General features: G+C 40.2%; 1 protein-coding gene across 3 annotated transcripts in view; it reads left to right on the top strand.

The window, feature by feature from the left end:
- The window catches only part of LOC124553811, a 98,808-nt gene that overhangs the window by 73,636 nt on the left and 5,944 nt on the right, over positions 1–19,228 (top strand). For 2 of the 3 annotated variants that reach the window (XM_047127794.1, XM_047127793.1), the window contains exons 6-7: positions 7,961–8,209; positions 13,836–13,917. In XM_047127794.1, the coding sequence (XP_046983750.1) occupies positions 7,961–8,209; positions 13,836–13,917 (331 nt within the window). The remainder of the gene's footprint in view (positions 1–7,960; positions 8,210–13,835; positions 13,918–19,228) is intronic. The other variant, XM_047127795.1, reaches the window with a different exon arrangement.

The raw sequence follows: 19,228 nt of genomic DNA, 5'->3' as shown, positions 1-19,228 counted from the left end.
GGTAGCGGTGGAGCGGCGGCCGCCGCATTGTTTTGCATTGCACGTTGACCCTGGACGAGCTGTCCAAGGGCATCCAGTAAGGCCTGCGTCTGCTGATTCTGCAAGCGATAAAATTTGGACAGTACATCTGGAGATTGTGGCGAAGCCATTACACAAGTAAATCAGGGCAATATAGGTACGAACGCGATTTGGGCTCGTCGCCAACTATTGTGGACTGGCAAGACAGCCAATCCACTAGGACGGGAAGCCGAGAGGCACGCGTTTAAGCTCACGCAGGCTGGCGTGAGGTCTGGGAACAGGACAAGGTATTTATAGTAGCAAAAATAGTACGTAGCTTCTGGAATACTTAACTTTAATCCATAATTGGTGAACATTGGTCTGACGGTACATGCATCACAAGATAAATAGCAAATGATAATGGTGCCTTGCTAGGTCGTAACAAATGACGTAGCTGAAGGCTATGCTAACTATCGTCTCGGCAATTGAGAGCGTAGTTTGTCAGTGAATCATCGCTACCAAAGTCGGCTGTACAACTGGGGCAAGTGCTAGGAAGTCTCTCTAGACCTGCCGTGTGGTGGCACTCGGTCTGCAATCACTGACAGTGGCGACACGCGGGTCCGACGTATACTAGCGGACCGCGGCCAATTTAAAGGCTACCACCTAGCAAGTGTGGTGTCTGGCGGTGACACCACACACTTCATAAATTGCATCTAGCACAGTCAATTGTTTCCAGAATGTTTGAAGATTGCTGATCTCATCAGTAAGCTTTCGTAGCAGATTTCCTCTTCATTCAGATGCACTGCTGCACTGTCCAGTAGTGCAGTGTCCTTGCAGGTAGACCCTCCAGTGTTAAATGCTCCATGGCACAAAGCAGTTATGGAGCCATGTCAGAAATATTGTGTGGTCCATCCAGGCTCCTTTCTGGTGAAAATAATGGACAGGTAAATTGTGCATTTCTTTTGCTCTGAAACAATGTCATTTTTTAGCTGTAACTATTTCAACACACTCAACTTTATACGAGTATGATCCTGTAACCTTAGCACAACAAAACCCAGTTATCTTGCTCTTACAGTACACAGTTTATAACCGTGTGCACTACACTCTGTCTCGAGCTAAAGTCTTTGTCGGTAGACATTTCCAAAATGGCCCAGTTTCGTCTGTGTTGTTTATTGGCTCTAGCTCTAAATTTTCTGGTGCAATAAATTCCTGGAAATCTACATAATTCAGAAGGAGCTTTATTATCTGCTCTTAACCTTTCTCCTTGGAACACACTTTCACATATACTGTAATGCTGTTGAAATCTTGTTAGCCAGCCGGAAGATGCATTAAAATCTCCTTCAATCCCCAAGGTTTCGAAGAAAAACTGAGCCTATTTGGCACATATTGATCCAGATTCTTGTGTGCCCTCTGCTCTTTTCTGCTGAAACCATTCCAACACAGCTTTATCCAGTTCTGCATACATTGACGTTTTCATAGTCTTCCACTTTAGCAAACCTATAGATGAGTCAGATCTGTTAGAAAATTGAATTATTTTGTCTTTATTTTTCCAAATATCACGGATTATTGGTTCATACATGTAGTAAATCAGTGCCAGATTCCGCGAATCAATACTGCATTCTTAGAGTTTGTGTATTATTTCCAGTTTCAGCTGTATTGTTAGCGCAAAACGTTTTTGCTCATCAGACCATGTTCAGCCCTAAAAGAAGAGGGGGGGGGCCGGGGGGGGGGGGGTGGGGGGGGGGTGGGGGGGGAGAATGACTACAGTATCGATCACAACAATATAATTTGGCACTTGACGTGCTTGAGCAACACATTGTGTACTACAGTCATGTCGTAATATGACACCGGCGTTCCACCGACGTCCACTTCCAGGTAAAAGGAAAATTTTCAGCAACTTAATCACCAAAGCAGATAATCTGCAAAGCAGATTGAGAGCTTACAGTATATCATTTTCATAGGATTTAGACAAGACTAGTAGATTCAGCTGTTATAACCAATAGGTCGTTAAAAGTGATGTTGTCGTTGTAGCATATTGACCATATTTGGTCAAATAATATGCCAGAGCGGAAGTGAGTTGCAACAGAGCCAGCCACAGATGTGCGAGAGTGTTATGCATTGCAAAGCAAAACATGGCCGACTGGTGTTGCGAAGCAGATCCAGTTTGGCATGGTATAAGGACAGCCAACACTGCAATATGCTAACAGAAGAACGGAAGCGTTTCCTCATTTGCCACCAAGGAAGTGTTTATTTCCTCATTTGCCACCACGGAAGTGTTTATTTCCTCATTTGCCACCACGGAAGTGTTTAGAGTACGTGCCTTAAGCCCTAAAGGAACATAGTCTCGAGCATATAAGACTCAGCAGCTCTTGTACTAAATGATTATCGTCTCAGTATCACAGCCTACACTACAATCCTGCGACACCCGGGGAGACATCCCAGAATGCAGTTCAGGTCTGCTGTTTGAGTATGAGACAGGGCAACCTGTAACGAGGGAGCTGACCGCTCGCCGGAGGAAGTTCACGGCCATTGTCAGCTGTGCTGTCGCACTGTCATCGTGGTCGTGGCCAAAGATTTTGCTGACAGTGGCATTCGAGTGGCGCCACACTCGGCCCCACTCCTTGCACTGTGAGCAATGTTGGGCGTCAGCATGAGAGGTGGCTGGATGCCTCACTAAGTTTTTCCTGATGTATTATGGCCGAGGGCTGAATAAAGTAATCAATTTATCAAATCTATTGTCTTCATGACATCTCATTTCACTCTCCACTGGTGACAACGTGAGGGGCATTAAACACTGTAAACAGTATTGACTATATTACAGTTAGAAACTGTATTTTATTTGAGAGCACCTAGCGACTTCCAAAAAACTGTAAGTATAATTTGAAACATTTGCTAAATGTTTCCCCATTTATATGCTTAACGTCAAATGTTTAACACATTAACTATTTGTAAAGTAATGGGATGTTTGAAGCTGTTTTATAAGTGAGAGTTTAATTCCTGAAAGAGTGGGGCTACTGGTTGTTACTAGACCCTGTATATGACACGAAGGAAAATCATCATTTATTTTATCTAAGGTGGCCTGTAAAGCCCACAGTTTTGTGTACAAGTTTACCTTCAGACTGCCAAATACTTATGCCAATTTTACTATTCTCTCTTGTAGACAGAAGAAATCTCTGTGTAAAACAGCACAAAGTAGAAACTATGTGCCTGTCTTATACTTCAAAATGGCAGACATCTCGCAATTTGTGCTCTGTGCAGTTTTGTATGGGAAGCACTTTCTCTTTAAGATAGAAACAAACAATTTTCAGAAGAAAATTATTCAGTCATGCGAAGATGGAGCTAGGACGAAAACTAGTTATCGGAAAATAAATTGTCGAATTAGTAACAGGTACGGCTAGTTTATATGGTTCAAATCGCTCTGAACACTATGGGACTTAACATCTGAGGTCATCAGTTCCCTAGAACTTGGAACTACTTAAACCTAACTAACCTAAGGACATCACGCACATCCATTCCGGAGGCAGGATTCGAACCTGCGACCATAGCGGTCGCGTGGTTCCAGGTGGCTAGTTTATAGCATATTTTTTTGTTGGTAGTTCCTGTAGTATTTTACCACACCCTTTGCAGCCCTTCTATTTGTTGGTAATCAAATTTTAAAAAATTCCCCCTCAAATATTGCACCTGCTCAGCTGTATTAACATAACACGTGTTACATGCAAAAATACATGGACCAGAAAGAAACACAAATAATGTAACTTAGTTGCTGCTACTTGTGTTTGATGTACCCGGTGATACAATATTACAGACACACAGACACTACAGTTTAGTTTAGACTTCCCGACATAGTGTTAAGGGTTCAGGCTATGATGTCAGTGCTTTCCATCTGAGCTATCTGAACAATTTCTGTGAAATAGTTAAACTTCTCTCCCATTTTGTTGTTATATGTGTGCAGTTGGATTTTGGAATGTCACAGAATTTTATAATTGATGACATGTAGATTTGTATTACAGTTTATTTTCCACCACTATTGCAATTTCAGCAGTAATTATTATGAAATGTAATCCTGTGAAAACAGAAGTATAAATCACAATCAATTGCTCAATGATAGTGAGGTGTTTTGAACAGAAAGACCCCTCCAAGCCAACTGATATTTAGTCCAAAAATGTTGATTGTCCAAATCCAACTTGTGTTTTTCTCTTATGACATCCTGAAAGCCACTAATCTTAGACAGGCGGGTTGTGCAATAATTATTGTCTTCCCAAAATCATTTGATGTGGTACCAAGCCAGCATTTATAAACAACAGTAGGATCATATGGGTATAAAACAAAATTTATGACTGGATTGAGGATTTTGTGGCCGGGAGGACACAGCAAGTTATCTGAGATGGAGCATCAGCGGCAGAAATAGAAGTAACTTCAGGTGCACCCCAGGCATGTGTATTGGGACTGTTGTGTAATAACAACCTGACAAACTATATTACTGGCCACCAAAAACTTTTTGCAGACAGTGCAGTTAGCTACACCGCAGTCTTCTTCTTCTTCTTCTTCTTCTTCTTCCTCCTCCTCCTCCTTCTAGTGTTTGTCCCATCTATTATGGAGTCTGCATTTTCAGGATTTGGTGAATTTTTATTTCAATATTTTAATCCTATAGCCAGATGCCCTTCTGATGCCACAGTCCTCCAGGTAACCTGAGCAAGAGAAGTCTTATGTGCCATCTGAGCATGAATTGTGTAATCTTTGTTCTGTGTGTTATCATATTCAGCCGTTTTTGTATTGTACTCTTTGGGATGGTAGTTTTGGACCAGCCCATAATTTGCCTAAGTAATTATGGGAACCTCCCTAAAGACCATATGCAGGCCAGCCAGTGAACCAGTCCACCGTGTGAATTTGGCCTGGATCTGGTCCATTCCCTGCCTTCGCAAGCTAATGGGCTAATCACGCTACGAAAGCGAGTAGTTACGTGTAATGCAGTACTGTGTGAAAAAATCTTCATGAGTATTCAGTCATATCTAAATAAGGTTTTAAAGTGGTGCAAAGAGTGGCAGTTTCCTTTGATGAATAGAAATGTAAATTTGTGCACTTCATGAAATGTAATAACCCATGACTGCAATATCAGTGAGTCACAGTTGGAAGTGGTCACCTTTGCAACTATATTAGGTGTAATTTGTAGGGGTATGAAATGGAATGATAAAATAGGCACATTCATAAGTAAATCAGGTGGCAGATAGCGATTCATTGGTAGAATACAAGGGAAATGTAGTCAGTCTGCAAAGGAACAGTTTACAAAACACTTGTGTGACCGTTCCTGGAATATTGCTAAAGTGTGCAGGATGCAGAGCAAATAGCTCTGACAGGGAGTGTTGCAGTTTACAAAGAAGGAGTGTTTGTGTTATCCTCATCATTTCATCATCATTCATGAAAGTGACTAGATTGGATTGAGTAAAGATTGGGAATTTGTACGGGCACTGATAACTGTGCAGTTGAGCGCTCCAAAAACCAAACATTATCATCACAGTTTTGTTTGACCAGTGGAAGTGTCTCACAGGAATAGTGAAAAACAAGAACTGGCCGATGCCTGAAGACAAACTATCCTGTGAAGCCTATTTGCAAACAGTACTAAGTGGTGAATCTCGGAATATACTACAGCCCCATACAGTTAATGCTACAGATGCAATAAGACAAGACGAGACTAAACACAACACACGGACAGAGGCATTTATGGAGTCATTCCTCCTGCACTCCACAAGTGAGTGGAATGGGATAAATCTGAAATCTGAAATATCCTCTGCCATGCATCTCACAGTGGTGTGCAGACTACAGCAGATGTGGATGTAGAATGCAAAAACAGAGTCTCGTGCACTCAGTTTTGAAAATCTATTTCGTAGTTAATACAGTTCATATGATGCGCACCTTTGATATTCCAGTATGCCACTCGATGATTTGTAACTGAAATTGCAGTAGTATTGGAAAATGAATTGTGAGACATGTACGAGCTGATACTGTTATGATTTTTGTAATCTTTGAGCCTGTGTTCCTTAATCATTAATGAGGTGGCGCAGTGGTTAGACACTGGACTCGCATTCGGGAGGACGACGGTTCAATCCCGCGTCCGGCCAATCTGCCTAAATCGCTCCAGACAAATGCCGGGATGGTTCCTATCAAAGGGCACGGCCGACTTCCTTCCCCGTCCTTCCCTAATCCGATGAGACCGATGACCTCGCTGTCTGGTCTCCTTCCCCAAAACAACCAACCAACCATTAGTGACTTGTATGTTTATTTGAGTGGTAGTCTTCTGTAAAGACTGTTGTTATACAACAGTAACAAATATCATTTTGCTTTGCCTATCACAGGCATTCTGCAAATTAGTTCCTCTTGTTGCTCTTGCCATTTGCATAGAGTGTGGGAAAAAAAAAATTGCTGACACTTTCATTTTATACTTTTTCAAAAAAGAAAAAAGTGTCCTTAGAAGCTAATGTTTCCTTTAACTGTATTGGTTCTCATGTGCAATGCAGTTTATTTTGTTTGTTTTGCAATGGGTATTGTGTATGTTGCTTGAAAGGAAAACATTTTTCTTTGAATTCTGTGGGCAGAAGCAATACACATCTCAATACTTGTGAGGTCATATCTTGTGAACTAAGAGTCATACAGTGATGTAATTTTGCAGGTACTTTCAGTGGTATTGTGCATACTGTCTACAAAGTGTGGTATGAATAGAGTTCGTAATAAATTACAATGTTATGCCTCATGCAGAAGTTTTACTGTCTCAAAATTGAAAATGTAATAAATGTTGAAATTTTATCCTATAGTCAATTTTTTTTTTTTTTTTTGGGGGGGGGGGGGGGGGGGGGGGTCAGCCAAAAAAAGTTTCGTAAAGATTTGAAAACATGTTAAACTTCATTGGAAGTTATTCTCAAATACTGAATGAATATAGTGGATAGTTTTCGCACCTTGAGTCACAGTACCTCAAGACACGCACACACGCGCACACACACACACACACACACACACACACACACACACACACACACACACAGTTTCTTACTGTAATATGTGTCTTCCTCTTAAACTTTTTAATATAAGAATATAGCTCTTAATGAGTGGAATGTAACACCATTTAAAGTTCTAAATTTGGGTTATAATTACGTAGAATACGGGAAATCAAATTTTTGCTGACCCTGGAATCCATTAGATAAGCAACCTGAAACTGGGGCCATACACCATGAAGTGAGTTTGCTGTTTAATAGTGTAGATAACCAATCAGATGCATGTTTGGGTTATTTAACAGACAGAACTACTGTTTCTGGGCCCCTGAACAGCTTTGTGTAGTACTTGAAAGACATCTCCACTCCCCAGGTGTGCCAGGTGTTGTGTGCCCTAGCTGCTGTCAGTGTACTTGGGCCTTATTTTCTCGAGGATGCCGGCATAATTGTGACAATAGAGTCCAAACATTTTGCGTGCATGCTTAATACATTCTCCTGTCAGAATTGCATAGAGGACAGATAAACGGGAGGAGTCTGTATTTTCAGCATGACGGTGAGACATCTCATCACAGTGAATGTGTCCTGTTCAGTTGCTGGTCACCTCATTTCTTATTTCAGTCATATGCTGTGGCCACAAATGTGACAAAACTTGTGCGCTGCTTGGGTATTTGCTAAGTCTTCCTATACAACAAACCCCAAAGCTTAACAGAGTAGAAAGCTGTTGTTAAAGAAGAGGTGGGTTTGATTGACCAATACCTAACTTCCAGCAGTGTTGAAAATGCAAGAAAATGGGTACCACTAGGATAACATAATTTTTTTGAGAGTGATCACGTAGATTGACATGCTACTGTTCACATTTCCTCTATAGCTCACCCTGTACGAATTAGCTCCATGTTTACCAGATTATGTTTCATATTTGTCATCTAATTGCCAATTAGCGTGTACTGCATGCCTTTGTTGTGTGATGCCACTGTTGTCCACAGGTATGAGAACAACGAGTTCATAAAAGCGCCCAAGTTGGAGGATGTAGCCGAAGTATCGGAGAACTCTTCAGACTCAGAAGACGGTGAGGCATCTGAGGTGGGCGACGAGTCATTGACAATTGGCGACCTTAGCCTCGTTCCTCAGAACGTGTCGCTGTCGCCTGACCCGTCGCTCCGGATTGACCCGGGGGGCTTGGAAATCTCTTCGGATGCACTCGCTACTGGGAGCGATGATAGTGAGACCGAAGTGTGAGTGTGCAACAACCTGTATTCTGATTCCTTCTTTTTTTCCATTTCTTTTTTTTTTTTGATTCTAGAAAGCAAATATGATAAGGCTACCGTATTTACTTGAATCTAAGCCGCACCTGAAAAATGAGACTCGAAATCAAGGAAAAAAAATTTTCCCAAATCTAAACCACACCTGAAATTTGAGACTCGAAATTCAATGGGGGGGAGAAAAGTTTTAGGCCGCGCCTCCAAATCGAAACAAAGTTGGTCTATTGTAATACGAGACACAATTTAGGTAGAATAAATGACGATACAGCTACAGTAGTTTGGATCCAGTCGTAAGCTTAGCAGTTAAGCTTTACCAGGTAGCCATTGCTATGTGTCAGGCGTGCTTCGTCTGGTTTGAATCGGTCGCTTATTTTTCTTTGATCTGATAAGTGCCGTTCTCTTTGTTATGGGTGTTTAGGTCACTCTTGGCTGAAAATGCATTATTGTACTGTGTCATGCTTTGTTTGTCGCATTCTAATAATAAGTGTTTACGACCTGTCGCCGCTCGCGGCATGGCTTGCTTTTGTGCGCGCGTGCTTTTGAAAATCTTTGCACACGTCTCTTTTGTACATTACATTCTGCACAGAAATTAGAGTCATCTTAGATTTAAAAATCTAGTCAACTGCCGTGCTTCATTTCTGATTGTATCACAAGTAGGCATAAGAATAATACGAATATAAACATGACATAATATGTATATTCTTCCGCATTTGCTGCTGTCTCACACTAGTTTCGTAGGTTATTAGGCAGACAGGATTTAAATGAGATAGCAGCAAACACGAAAGAATACATGGCAAAATGTTTATATTCATATTATTCTTATGTTGAAGAGAATACTGCATGTGATTTGCAATTCATAAAAGTTCCTATTAGCAACCATCTCTTCTCACAGGTAGGAAAAAATTCAGAACGTAGAGTTGGCCATATTGACAAACATCCCAAATAGTCTTGCCAGTCGGATTTTCGTAGTACATTGAAATGCTGCTACATTCGAAGATGAACAACACGGAATTTGTATTTACTTCGTTGGATAATATATGAAAATGCAATGGTCGAAACTCGGGGCGGAGGAAAAAGCTCTTCTTACACTTTTTTTAAAATTTATTTACTGATGCAGAGGTTTTGGCACCAGTATTTATCTTTGTGCCTGCAAAGCGTGCCTGTGTAGCGCTACATATATTCAACGGCAGAAGTTAATTGTGGCGGCACCTACCAACATTTTTCAGAACTTCCGCTTACTTTGCACTCGATTCTAAGCCGCAGGCGGGTTTTTGGAATACAAAAACCGGAAAAAAAGTGCGGCTTAGATTCGAGTAAATACGGTATGCTGTGGCCTCCATATGATTATAAATTGAAAGTACAAATTACTGTAAGCAGTCGCATTTCTTGTTTTGCCCACTACACATTTGTTTCGGATAACTATACCCTCTCATCAACAGATTTATGTCAATTAATAAGGTGACTTCTGAGAAATCTGTGGTCTCAGGATTCTTTTTTCCCAGTCCTGTTTATGTGAGATACAACACTGAAAGATAGTGCCACAAATTCAGTACAATCAATCTCACATACAAATTTTCCAGGTCTTATTAAATGACATAAATCCACCTGAGGGGAAAGGGGTGTAATTCTACAAAATGCCTAGTATGAAGAATAAGAAATGTGTTGGCCGAAGTAATCTGTATCTTTAACTTATTCTAGAAACTGCCAAACCATACCTTGAACAACAAGGCCGCTCTCCCCAATTGAGATCATTTGGAGCAATATGGACAGGTCCCTCCAACCGGCACAGGATTTTGACTATCTAACATGCCACTTGGACAGAATTTGGCACAATATCCCTCAGGAACGACATACAGCAAGTCTATCAGTCACTGCCAAGCAGAATAGCTGCTTTCGTAAGGGCCAAAGATGTGCCAGTGCAGTATTGACTTTCTCAGTTTTTGAAGCTCTTTCTCTTGAATAAATCATAAAATTTTCTGAAATCGTAATCGTGTGTTTGTCTGTACATGTACATCACATCTATCGATTTCTGTCCCATTTGGATAATTCCTTCATAGTGCCCTTTTTTCCTCAGATTGTATTTTGCTGTTTAAATAAAAACAATATGTAAAGCTTTGTACAGGGTGTTCAAAAAAGTCTCTCCGCAGTGCCATATGATTGTTCGTGCGCCTGGGTTACTTCCCTTCAAGTGGACTCCAACATTCCACTGTTCCATTTATCTCAGCCAGCATCAGTAGTGTCGTTGGTGTGTGTTGTTAGTGTTGACGTGAACGTTTAAGTTTCGTTCATTTGTTTTGTTTTTGTTGCAACCACACATACTGCTCGTGTTTCAATGTCACTGCTTACTGATGTTTCTGGTGATCACATAATTTCACAGGGATTTTTGCCTCCACGATCGCCTGACCTAACACCACCCGACTTTTTCGTCAGCGAAAGCAACCGACTATAAAAACCGTCAAAATCCATCGATGAATTTAAAACTGCAATATCCACTTTCACTGCTTCTGTTACAGAAGAATTATTAAAGCTTGTGTTTGGAAACATGATTAGACGAATAGAGTTTTGTATTCAACAACAGGGGGACACTTTCAGCATTTAATGTGAAAATTTGTAAGTAAAAATGAATATTCAATAAATTAATAATTTGTATTTCACTGAGTTTCATTTCGGTATATTCACTGCGGTTAACAATCATATGGCACTGCAGAGAGACTTTTTGAACACCCCATACATATAAGCTTAATCATTGTAGGGCAAAATCAGAAAAATTTCTAAAAGAAAACGACTGAGTGTGTAGCACTCAGAATCTACACCATTTGATCAAAAGTATTCGGGCACCACCAAAAACATATGTTTTTCATATTAGGTGAGTTGTGCTGCCACCTACTGCCAGGTACTCCATATCAGTGACATTGGTAGTCGTGAGAGAGCAGAATGGGGCACTCTGCAGAACTCACAGACTTCAAACGTGGTCAGGTGATAGGGTGTCACGTGTCACACATCTGTATGCAAAATTTCCACACTCCTAAACATCCCTATGTCCATTGTTTCCGATGTGATAGTGAAGTGGAAACGTGAAGGGACACGTACAGCACAGAAGCGTACAGGCCGATCTCGTCTGTTGACTGACAGAGACTGCCGACAGTTGAAGTTGGTCGTAATGTGAAATAGCCAGACATCTGTCAGACCATCACACAGAAATTACAAACTGCATCAGGATCCACTGCAAGTACTATGACAGTTAGGCGGGAGGTGAGAAAACTTGGATTTCACGGTCGAGTGGCTGCTCATAAGCCACACATCACACCAGTACATGCCAAACGATGCCTTGCTTGGTCTGAGGAGCGTAAACATTTGACAGTTGAACAGTGGAGATGTTGTGTGGAGTAACGAATCATGGTACACAATGTGGCGATGTGATGGCAGGATGTGGGTATGGCGAATGCCCGGTGAACGTGAACGTCATCTGCCAGCGTGTGTAGTGCCAACAGTAAAAGTCGGAGGCGATGATGTTATGGTGTGGTCATGTTTTTCATGGAGGGAGCTTGCACCCTTTGTTGTTTTGTTTGGCACTATCACAGCACAGGCCTACATTGATGTTTTAAGCACCTTCTCGCTTCCCACTGCTGAAGAGCAATTCAAGGATGGCGATTGCATCTTTCAACGTGATCGAGCACATGTTCATAATACACAGCCTGTGGTGTAGTGGTTACGCATCAATAACATCCCTGTAATGGACTGGCCTGGACAGAGTCCTGACGTGAATCCTGTAGAACACCTTTGGGATGTTTTGGAATGCCGACTTTGTACCAGGCCTCTCCTCAGTGCAGCACTCCATGAAGAATGGGCTGCCATTGCCCAAGAAACCATCCAGCACCTGATTGAACATATGCCTGTGAGAACGGAAGCTGTCATCAAGGCTAACGGTGGGCCAGCACCATATTGAATTCCAGCATTACTGATGGAGGCTGCCACGAACTTGTAAGTCATTTTCAGCTAGGTGTCTGGATACTTTTGATCGCATAGTGTAAGTTCTACTCTTGCGAACTACAATTTTTTTTTTTTTTTTTTTTTTTTTTTTTCACTTAAAAGTGCTGTTTGCTACTCATTATTTGTGTAAATCCAAACAGATTTGAAAAACACACATCTTTAGTTTTCTGAGAAAATAAAACATATCTGGTATAAATTCTACACTGTGGCATTGTTTGAGTCTTGGCAAACATCACTGTGGTAGAAGAAAAACTAGTGACAAGTCATAATCACTATCTTGTCCTTTGAAGAACGTTTGTATAAACTTTAACTGCATTTGACTCATTTGCCTGCAGTACAATCTCCGCAATATCCAAAGGTTGTGTTTATTTTTCAGAAACTATGCCACTGCTGCAAAAAGCACACATCCTGTTACACAAAGTACTAAATCTTTGCTATAGTATTGTTTGTACACTACCCAAGATTTTTCAATATTTTTGTTATTAATTGTCCACAATATTATTGCACCTGGGAGCGGGAGCTTATCTTCAGTCAGTGCGTAATTGGCATTGGTAGTGTGTGTACAATTGACTTTAAAGCATTGACAGTGCGATGTGTTTTCCTTAGTCAGCATTGTATTTGTTTACTGTAATATCACCATGTAGTTCCAAAATAATGCTGAATTGCAATGATATGATTGAGTAGTATGTAGTTTGTCGGTGGTGGTGGTGGTGGTGGTGGTCGTGGTGGTGGTGTAATCGTCTCTCCCCCTACAATTTTTACCCCCCTCCCTCCACGGTTTCCTCCTTTACACGCCCGGATGTGTAATATCAACCAATCCCTTCTTTTAATAAAGTTGTGCCGTAAATTCCTTTTTTCCTGAATTTGATCCAGTACCACCTCATTGGTTACTCGATCTACACATCTGATCTTGCGCATTCTTCTGCAGCACTGCATTTCAAAACTTGTAGTCACTTGTCAGAACTGTTTATTGTCCACTTTTCACTTCTGTACAAGGTTGCATTCCAGACAAATACCCGCAGAAAAGATTTCCTAACATATTTATCTTCAATGTTAACAAATTTATGTTTTTCGGAAATGTCTTTCTTCCTTTTTCCAGTCTGTCTTTTATATCCTTCGACCGTCATCAGTATATTTTACTGCCAAAATACAAAATTTATCTATGAGTTTGTCTCATTTCTTAATATAACAATTTGTCTGAACTATAAATCTTTTTACTAAATTCTTCTTGCTTTCCTTCAGACCTCCTTCAGTGTAGAGGTGGAATAGCATCAGAGGCAGGGTTGTACCCTATCTCATTCCCTTCTTAACTACTGCTCCCCTTCCATATCCTTAGAGTATTATAGCTTATTGAATTGATATGTACATAATTTGCCAGCCGTTACTGGTGTATCATTTTTATAGTGAACCAACGTAGTGATCCATCTGGGCCAACTTTATTGTTGTTTTCGTATACTTCTCGTGAACCAATCTACCAAAATACCAGAATAACGACTAGTTACATTTCTTTACATCTCTGTCCACAGCATACATTACACCTTAATTTAAGAAAAAATAGGACTTCAGTTTCAGTGAAAGTTAGTCATTTGCTTTCTTGTTCTATGTGCAGGTCAGCCCACTCTTCTAAAATGAAAGAAGGCCATTCCGAAAACACTGACATGACGGCCGTATACCTGTACAGAAATATTTTTGTAAGTACCTATGTTTTATGTCAGTGACTGTTTCAAACATCTTTTCTTTTGTAGAAGGGACCAATGTTAAGTGTTGTGCTCCACTTATTCTGCAAGTATTTGGCATTATTAGGGGCTTTATATTTATAATATTTTCTGGCTGTAATCACTTTCCATAAAATTGTGTCGATCTGTAGACTACAAAATGTTGGAAAATGTTGAACCAACATTTTGGCAACCTCTCCAAGTGGCGTTCATCAGGGTACATTATGTATTTTGGCAGTGCTGGAACACAGGAGAGTTTTACAAAAACTAACTGGAGATTTCCTGTGTGGAAATTCCAGACACCACAAGTGAAAGTGCATTTGGGTTTGAAATTGTAGAGAGTGTTAATCGGGGAGAGAGAGAGAGAGAGAGAGAGAGAGAGAGAGAGAGAGAAACATGGACACATGGCTTTATAAATCTTATATACTAAACACTAACACAGTTTCGAAATACGTGAACTGTAATAGTAATTCAGTGTTCTGTTACACATTCATGCACAGAATGCTGTAATAATTAAGGATACAAAATAAATATAATATAAAAGTAACCAGCCCTGATGTTGAGGATCATTTACTTCACTTACCCATTGATAAAAGGCACTACTTTTTGATGTCATTATACTATCCAGCCTTCATATTCAATAAAATTCTCCATCTTCTAAGAGAGTTGCCATTTATAATTTATTTAACAAAAGTTTAAGCTTTGGATACTTCCTTTAAAAATCGAAGTATAGGAAGTCTAAGAACATCACTGTCTTTGGTAAGGTTTGGACTTCAGTATTATCACAACAGAATTTTGAAATATTACAAGGCGCAACAGTGGTCATTTGCTTGAAATTGTATTGTAATTAACTAATAGATTTTCAATTACAGGCATTTAAGCTAAACTAATCACTTTTTGAGATTGTGAAAAATGGGTCTACAGTGTTAACTTTCTCTCTCTCTCTCTCTCTCTCTCTCTCTCTCTCTCTCTTTAGGTTTCAATTTTGAAGTACACATTTTTGTATGGTACCGTCTTTATAATGTCTTCAGATCCTGTTGTCTCCTGAATTAACAAATTTTAAGTGGTCTAGGGATAGTGTCTGTGACTTGTAATCAAAACGTCTTACTTGTAATCAAAACATATTCGGTCACAGGTTTGAAACCTGTCACCATTTAAATTTTGATTAATAATTGGCATTGGTGGCCGGAGACTTCAGACAGAAGTCACCCTCATTCTGCCAAGCCTTGACAAGGAGGGCAGAGGGGCAGGCAGAGGTTCAGGGCACTCTCTTGTCCTTGGAGTGGGAAACTGCCCCTGAAGGTGGAAGAAACAGCAATGATCAATGGTATGTGGATGCAGAAGGCAATGGAAACCACTTCATTAGAAACACACGACATGTATCCACAGGACATGTGGCCTGTAATTGAAAAAAGTGTCATGATGATCTCTCCATTGACAAAAGATTCCGAAATAGCCTCCCAGAAGAGACTGCCTAGGGGGTGACCATGAGAAAAACATTGAATAACCAATGAAAGGATGACATTCTACAAGTCGGAGTGTGGAATGTTAGAAGCTTGAATGTGTTAGGGAAGCTAGAAAACCTGTAAAGAGAAATGAAAAGGCTCAATCTAGATAGAGTAGGTGGCAGTGAAGTAAAATGGAATGGAGACAAGGATAGTCAGATGAGTATAGTGCAATATCAACAGTAGCAGAAAATTGTATAACTGCAGTAGAATTTGTTATGAATAGGAAAGTGGGGCAGAGAGTGTTTTACTCTGAACAGTTCAGTGATAGGATTGTTCTTGTCAGAATTGACAGCAAACCAACACCGACAACAATAGTTCAGGTATACAAGCCGACGTCACAAGCTGAAGAGATAAGAGAAAGTATATGAGAATATTGGAAGGGTAATACAGTATGTAAAGGGAGATGAAAATCTAATAGTCATTGGGGGACTGGAATGCTAGGGGAAGGAGTAGAAGAAACGATTATTGGAGAGTTGGGCTTGGGACAAGGAATGAGAGAGGGAAAGGCTGATTGAGTTCTGTAATAAATTTCGGCTAGTAATAGCGAATACTCTGTTCAAGAATCACTAGAAGAGGAAGTATAGTGCACAGCTTGTGGCCTAGGGGCTAGCGTTGCTGCCTCTGGATCATGGAGTCCCGGGTTTAATTCCTGGCCGGGTTCGGGATTTTCTCTGCCCGGGGACTGTGTGTTTATGTTGTCATCATCATCATCATTTGTGAGAGTGACTAGATTGGATTGTGGGAAAGAATGGACTGTGTAGAAATTGGGACTTTGTACAAGTGCTGATGATCACGCAGGATGACGATGATTGTTTTGCGGTGTACTCAACCCCACGGAACAATCATCATCAGAAGGAAGTATACTTGGAAAAGGCCAGGTGATACAGAAAGAGTTCAGTTAGATTACATCATGGTCAGACAGACTTTCCGAAATCAGATACTGGTTTGTAATGCGTACCAAGGAGTAGATACAGATTCAGATCACAATGTAGTAGGGATGAAGAGTAGGCTGAAGTTTGAATGATTAGTCATAAAGAATCAATATGCAAAAAGATGAGATACAGAAGTACTAAGGAATGACGAGATAAGTTTGAAGTTCACTAAGGCAATAGACATAGCAATAAGCAATAGCACAGTAGGCAATACTGTTGAAAAGGAATGGACAATGCTAAAAAGGGCAGTCACAGAAGTTGGAAGGAAAAACATAGGTACAAAGAAGTTAACTGTGAAGAAACTGTGGGCAACAGAAGGTATACTTCAGTTGTTCGATGAAGGAGGAAAGTACAAAAATCTTCAGGGAGATTCAGGAATACAGAAATAAAAGTAGCTGAGGAATGAAATAAATAGGAAATGCAGGAAAGCTAAGTAGAAATGGCTGCATGAAAAATGTGAAGAAATTGAAAGAGAAATTATTGTTGGAAGGACTGACTCAGCATATAGGAAAGTCAAAACAACCTTCAGTGAAATTAAATGCAAGGGTGGTAACATTGAGGGTGCAATGGGAGTTCCACTGTAAAATGCAGAGGAGAGAGCAGAGAGGTGGAAAGAGTACACTGAAACCTATATGAGGGGGAAGATTTGTCTGATATGTTAGAAGAAGAAGATTTATAAGAGATAGGCATCCAGGATTAGACTCAAAATTTAGTAGAGTTTTGTAGGACTTAAGACCAAATAAGGCAGAAGGGATAGACAACATTTCATCAAAATTTCTAAAATCATTGGGGGGAGTTCCAACAAAATGACTATTCATGTTGTGTAGAATGTATGAGTCCGGCAACATACCATGGGACTTTTGGAAAAATATCATTCACCTATTCCAAAGACTGCAAGTGCTGAAAAGTGGGAGAATTATTGCACATGCAGCCTAACAGCTCATGTGTTCAAGCAACTGACAATAATAATGTACGAAGAATGGAAAAGAAAATTGAGGACGTGTTGAGATGACCAGGTTGGCTTTAAGAAAGGTAAAGGCACTAGAGGGGCAATTCTGACATTGTGCTTGATAATGGAAGCAAGACTAAAGGACAATCAAGACACATTCATAGGATTTTTCAGCCTGGAAAAAGACAATGAAAAATGGTGTAAGCTGTTCGAAATTCTGAGAAAAATAGGCGGAACTTGTAAGGAAAGACTGTAATACACAATACACACAAAAGGGAACAATAAGAGTGGAAGATCAAGAACAAAGTGCTCAGATGGGAAAGGGTGTAAGACAGGGATGTAGTCTTTCGCCCTTACTGTTCAATCTGTACATTGAAGAAGCAATGATGAGATAAAAGAAAGGTTCTGGGGTGGATTAAAATTCAAGGTGAGAGGATACAATTCACTGATGACATTGCTACCCTGAGCAAAAGTCAAGAAGTTTCAAGAAGAATTACATGATCTGCTGAATGGAATGAACAGTTTAATGAATGCAGAATGTGGATTGAGAGTAAATCGAAGAAAGATGAAAGTAATGAGAAGTAGCAGATATGAGAATATCAGGATTGACAGTCATGAAGTAGATGAAGTTAAGGAATTCTGCTACTTAATCAGCAAAATAACCAATGATGGATGGAGCAAGGAGGAGATCAAAAGCAGACTAGCCAAGAAAAGTCTACTAGTATCAAACATAGGTCTTAATTTGAGGATGAAATTTCTGAGATTGTACGTTTGGAGTGCAGTGCTGTGTGGTAATGAAACACGGACTGCTGTAAAACCAGAAAAGAAGAGAATTGAAGCATTTGAGATGTCATGCTACAGATTAATGTTGATAAGGTGAAGAATGAGGAGATTCTGTGCAGAATTGGAGAGGAAAGGGAAATATGGAAAACACTGACAAGGAGAAAGGACAGGATGATAGGACATCTGTTAAGACGTTAGGGAATCACTTCTGTACTAGAGGGAGCTGTAAAGGATAAAAACTGTAGAGGAAGACTGAATTTGGAATACATCCAGCACATAATTGAGTATGTAGGAGAGGAATTCGGTACTAGAGGGAGCTGAAAAGGGCAAAAACTGTAGAGGAAGACTGAATTTGGAATACGTCCAGCACATAATTGAGTATGTAGGAGAGGAATGCAGCCCGCCAGTCAGAAGACTGATGATTAAAAGAAAAGTGGAAACAATTAGACCACAGTCTAATTAGATAGAATATTTATGTGATAATAATAAGAATGAGAGATACTTCACCAAATGTGAAAGTTGATAAATTTGTGTACACTTGTGGGGTAGTCATGATTCTGTATTTGTGATAGTCCTGGAGCACATTAAGTGGTTGTATTAAACATATGACCCCCCCCAGGTTTTGGCGTCTTCAGTACACACATGATTATAGAGTTCTCCTGTTGTACCTTTCCTCCTCGGGTCACACTTTCAGGTGTCGTTTCTGATTCTGATTTCCAGCAAGTCATCAGGTTGTCCATTTAAAAGGAAAGAAAATGGTGGTAGTTCTATACCAGCAAACTGAATTATAATCTTAATACAGTATAACCCTGCTTTTACGTTTCCGGAATTAACGTTTTCCTGCTGTTTACGACATTTCTTATCGGTCCCATCAAATTTCCTATGCCCACAATGTTAATTTGATTTTGCGTCAACATATTTTTAACTTTCCAGCGATTTACGCCATATGAAAACATGTTTGTGGACAAAATATGATGCTGGCATGATGTTGGCTGTCCAGTAGTGTTTACAAATATTAAGTGTTTAAGTTTCTTGACACCAGGGCACTCTTCTACTCAGCGGATTTGAACTGGTAAATGAGTAAAAGTTGTCTCAATTCGTGCCGTATCTCCCGC

This window comes from Schistocerca americana, chromosome 11, assembly GCF_021461395.2.
Source record: "Schistocerca americana isolate TAMUIC-IGC-003095 chromosome 11, iqSchAmer2.1, whole genome shotgun sequence".
NCBI classification, from domain to species: domain Eukaryota; kingdom Metazoa; phylum Arthropoda; class Insecta; order Orthoptera; family Acrididae; genus Schistocerca; species Schistocerca americana.
This window is presented reverse-complemented; position numbering and strand designations above follow the sequence as displayed.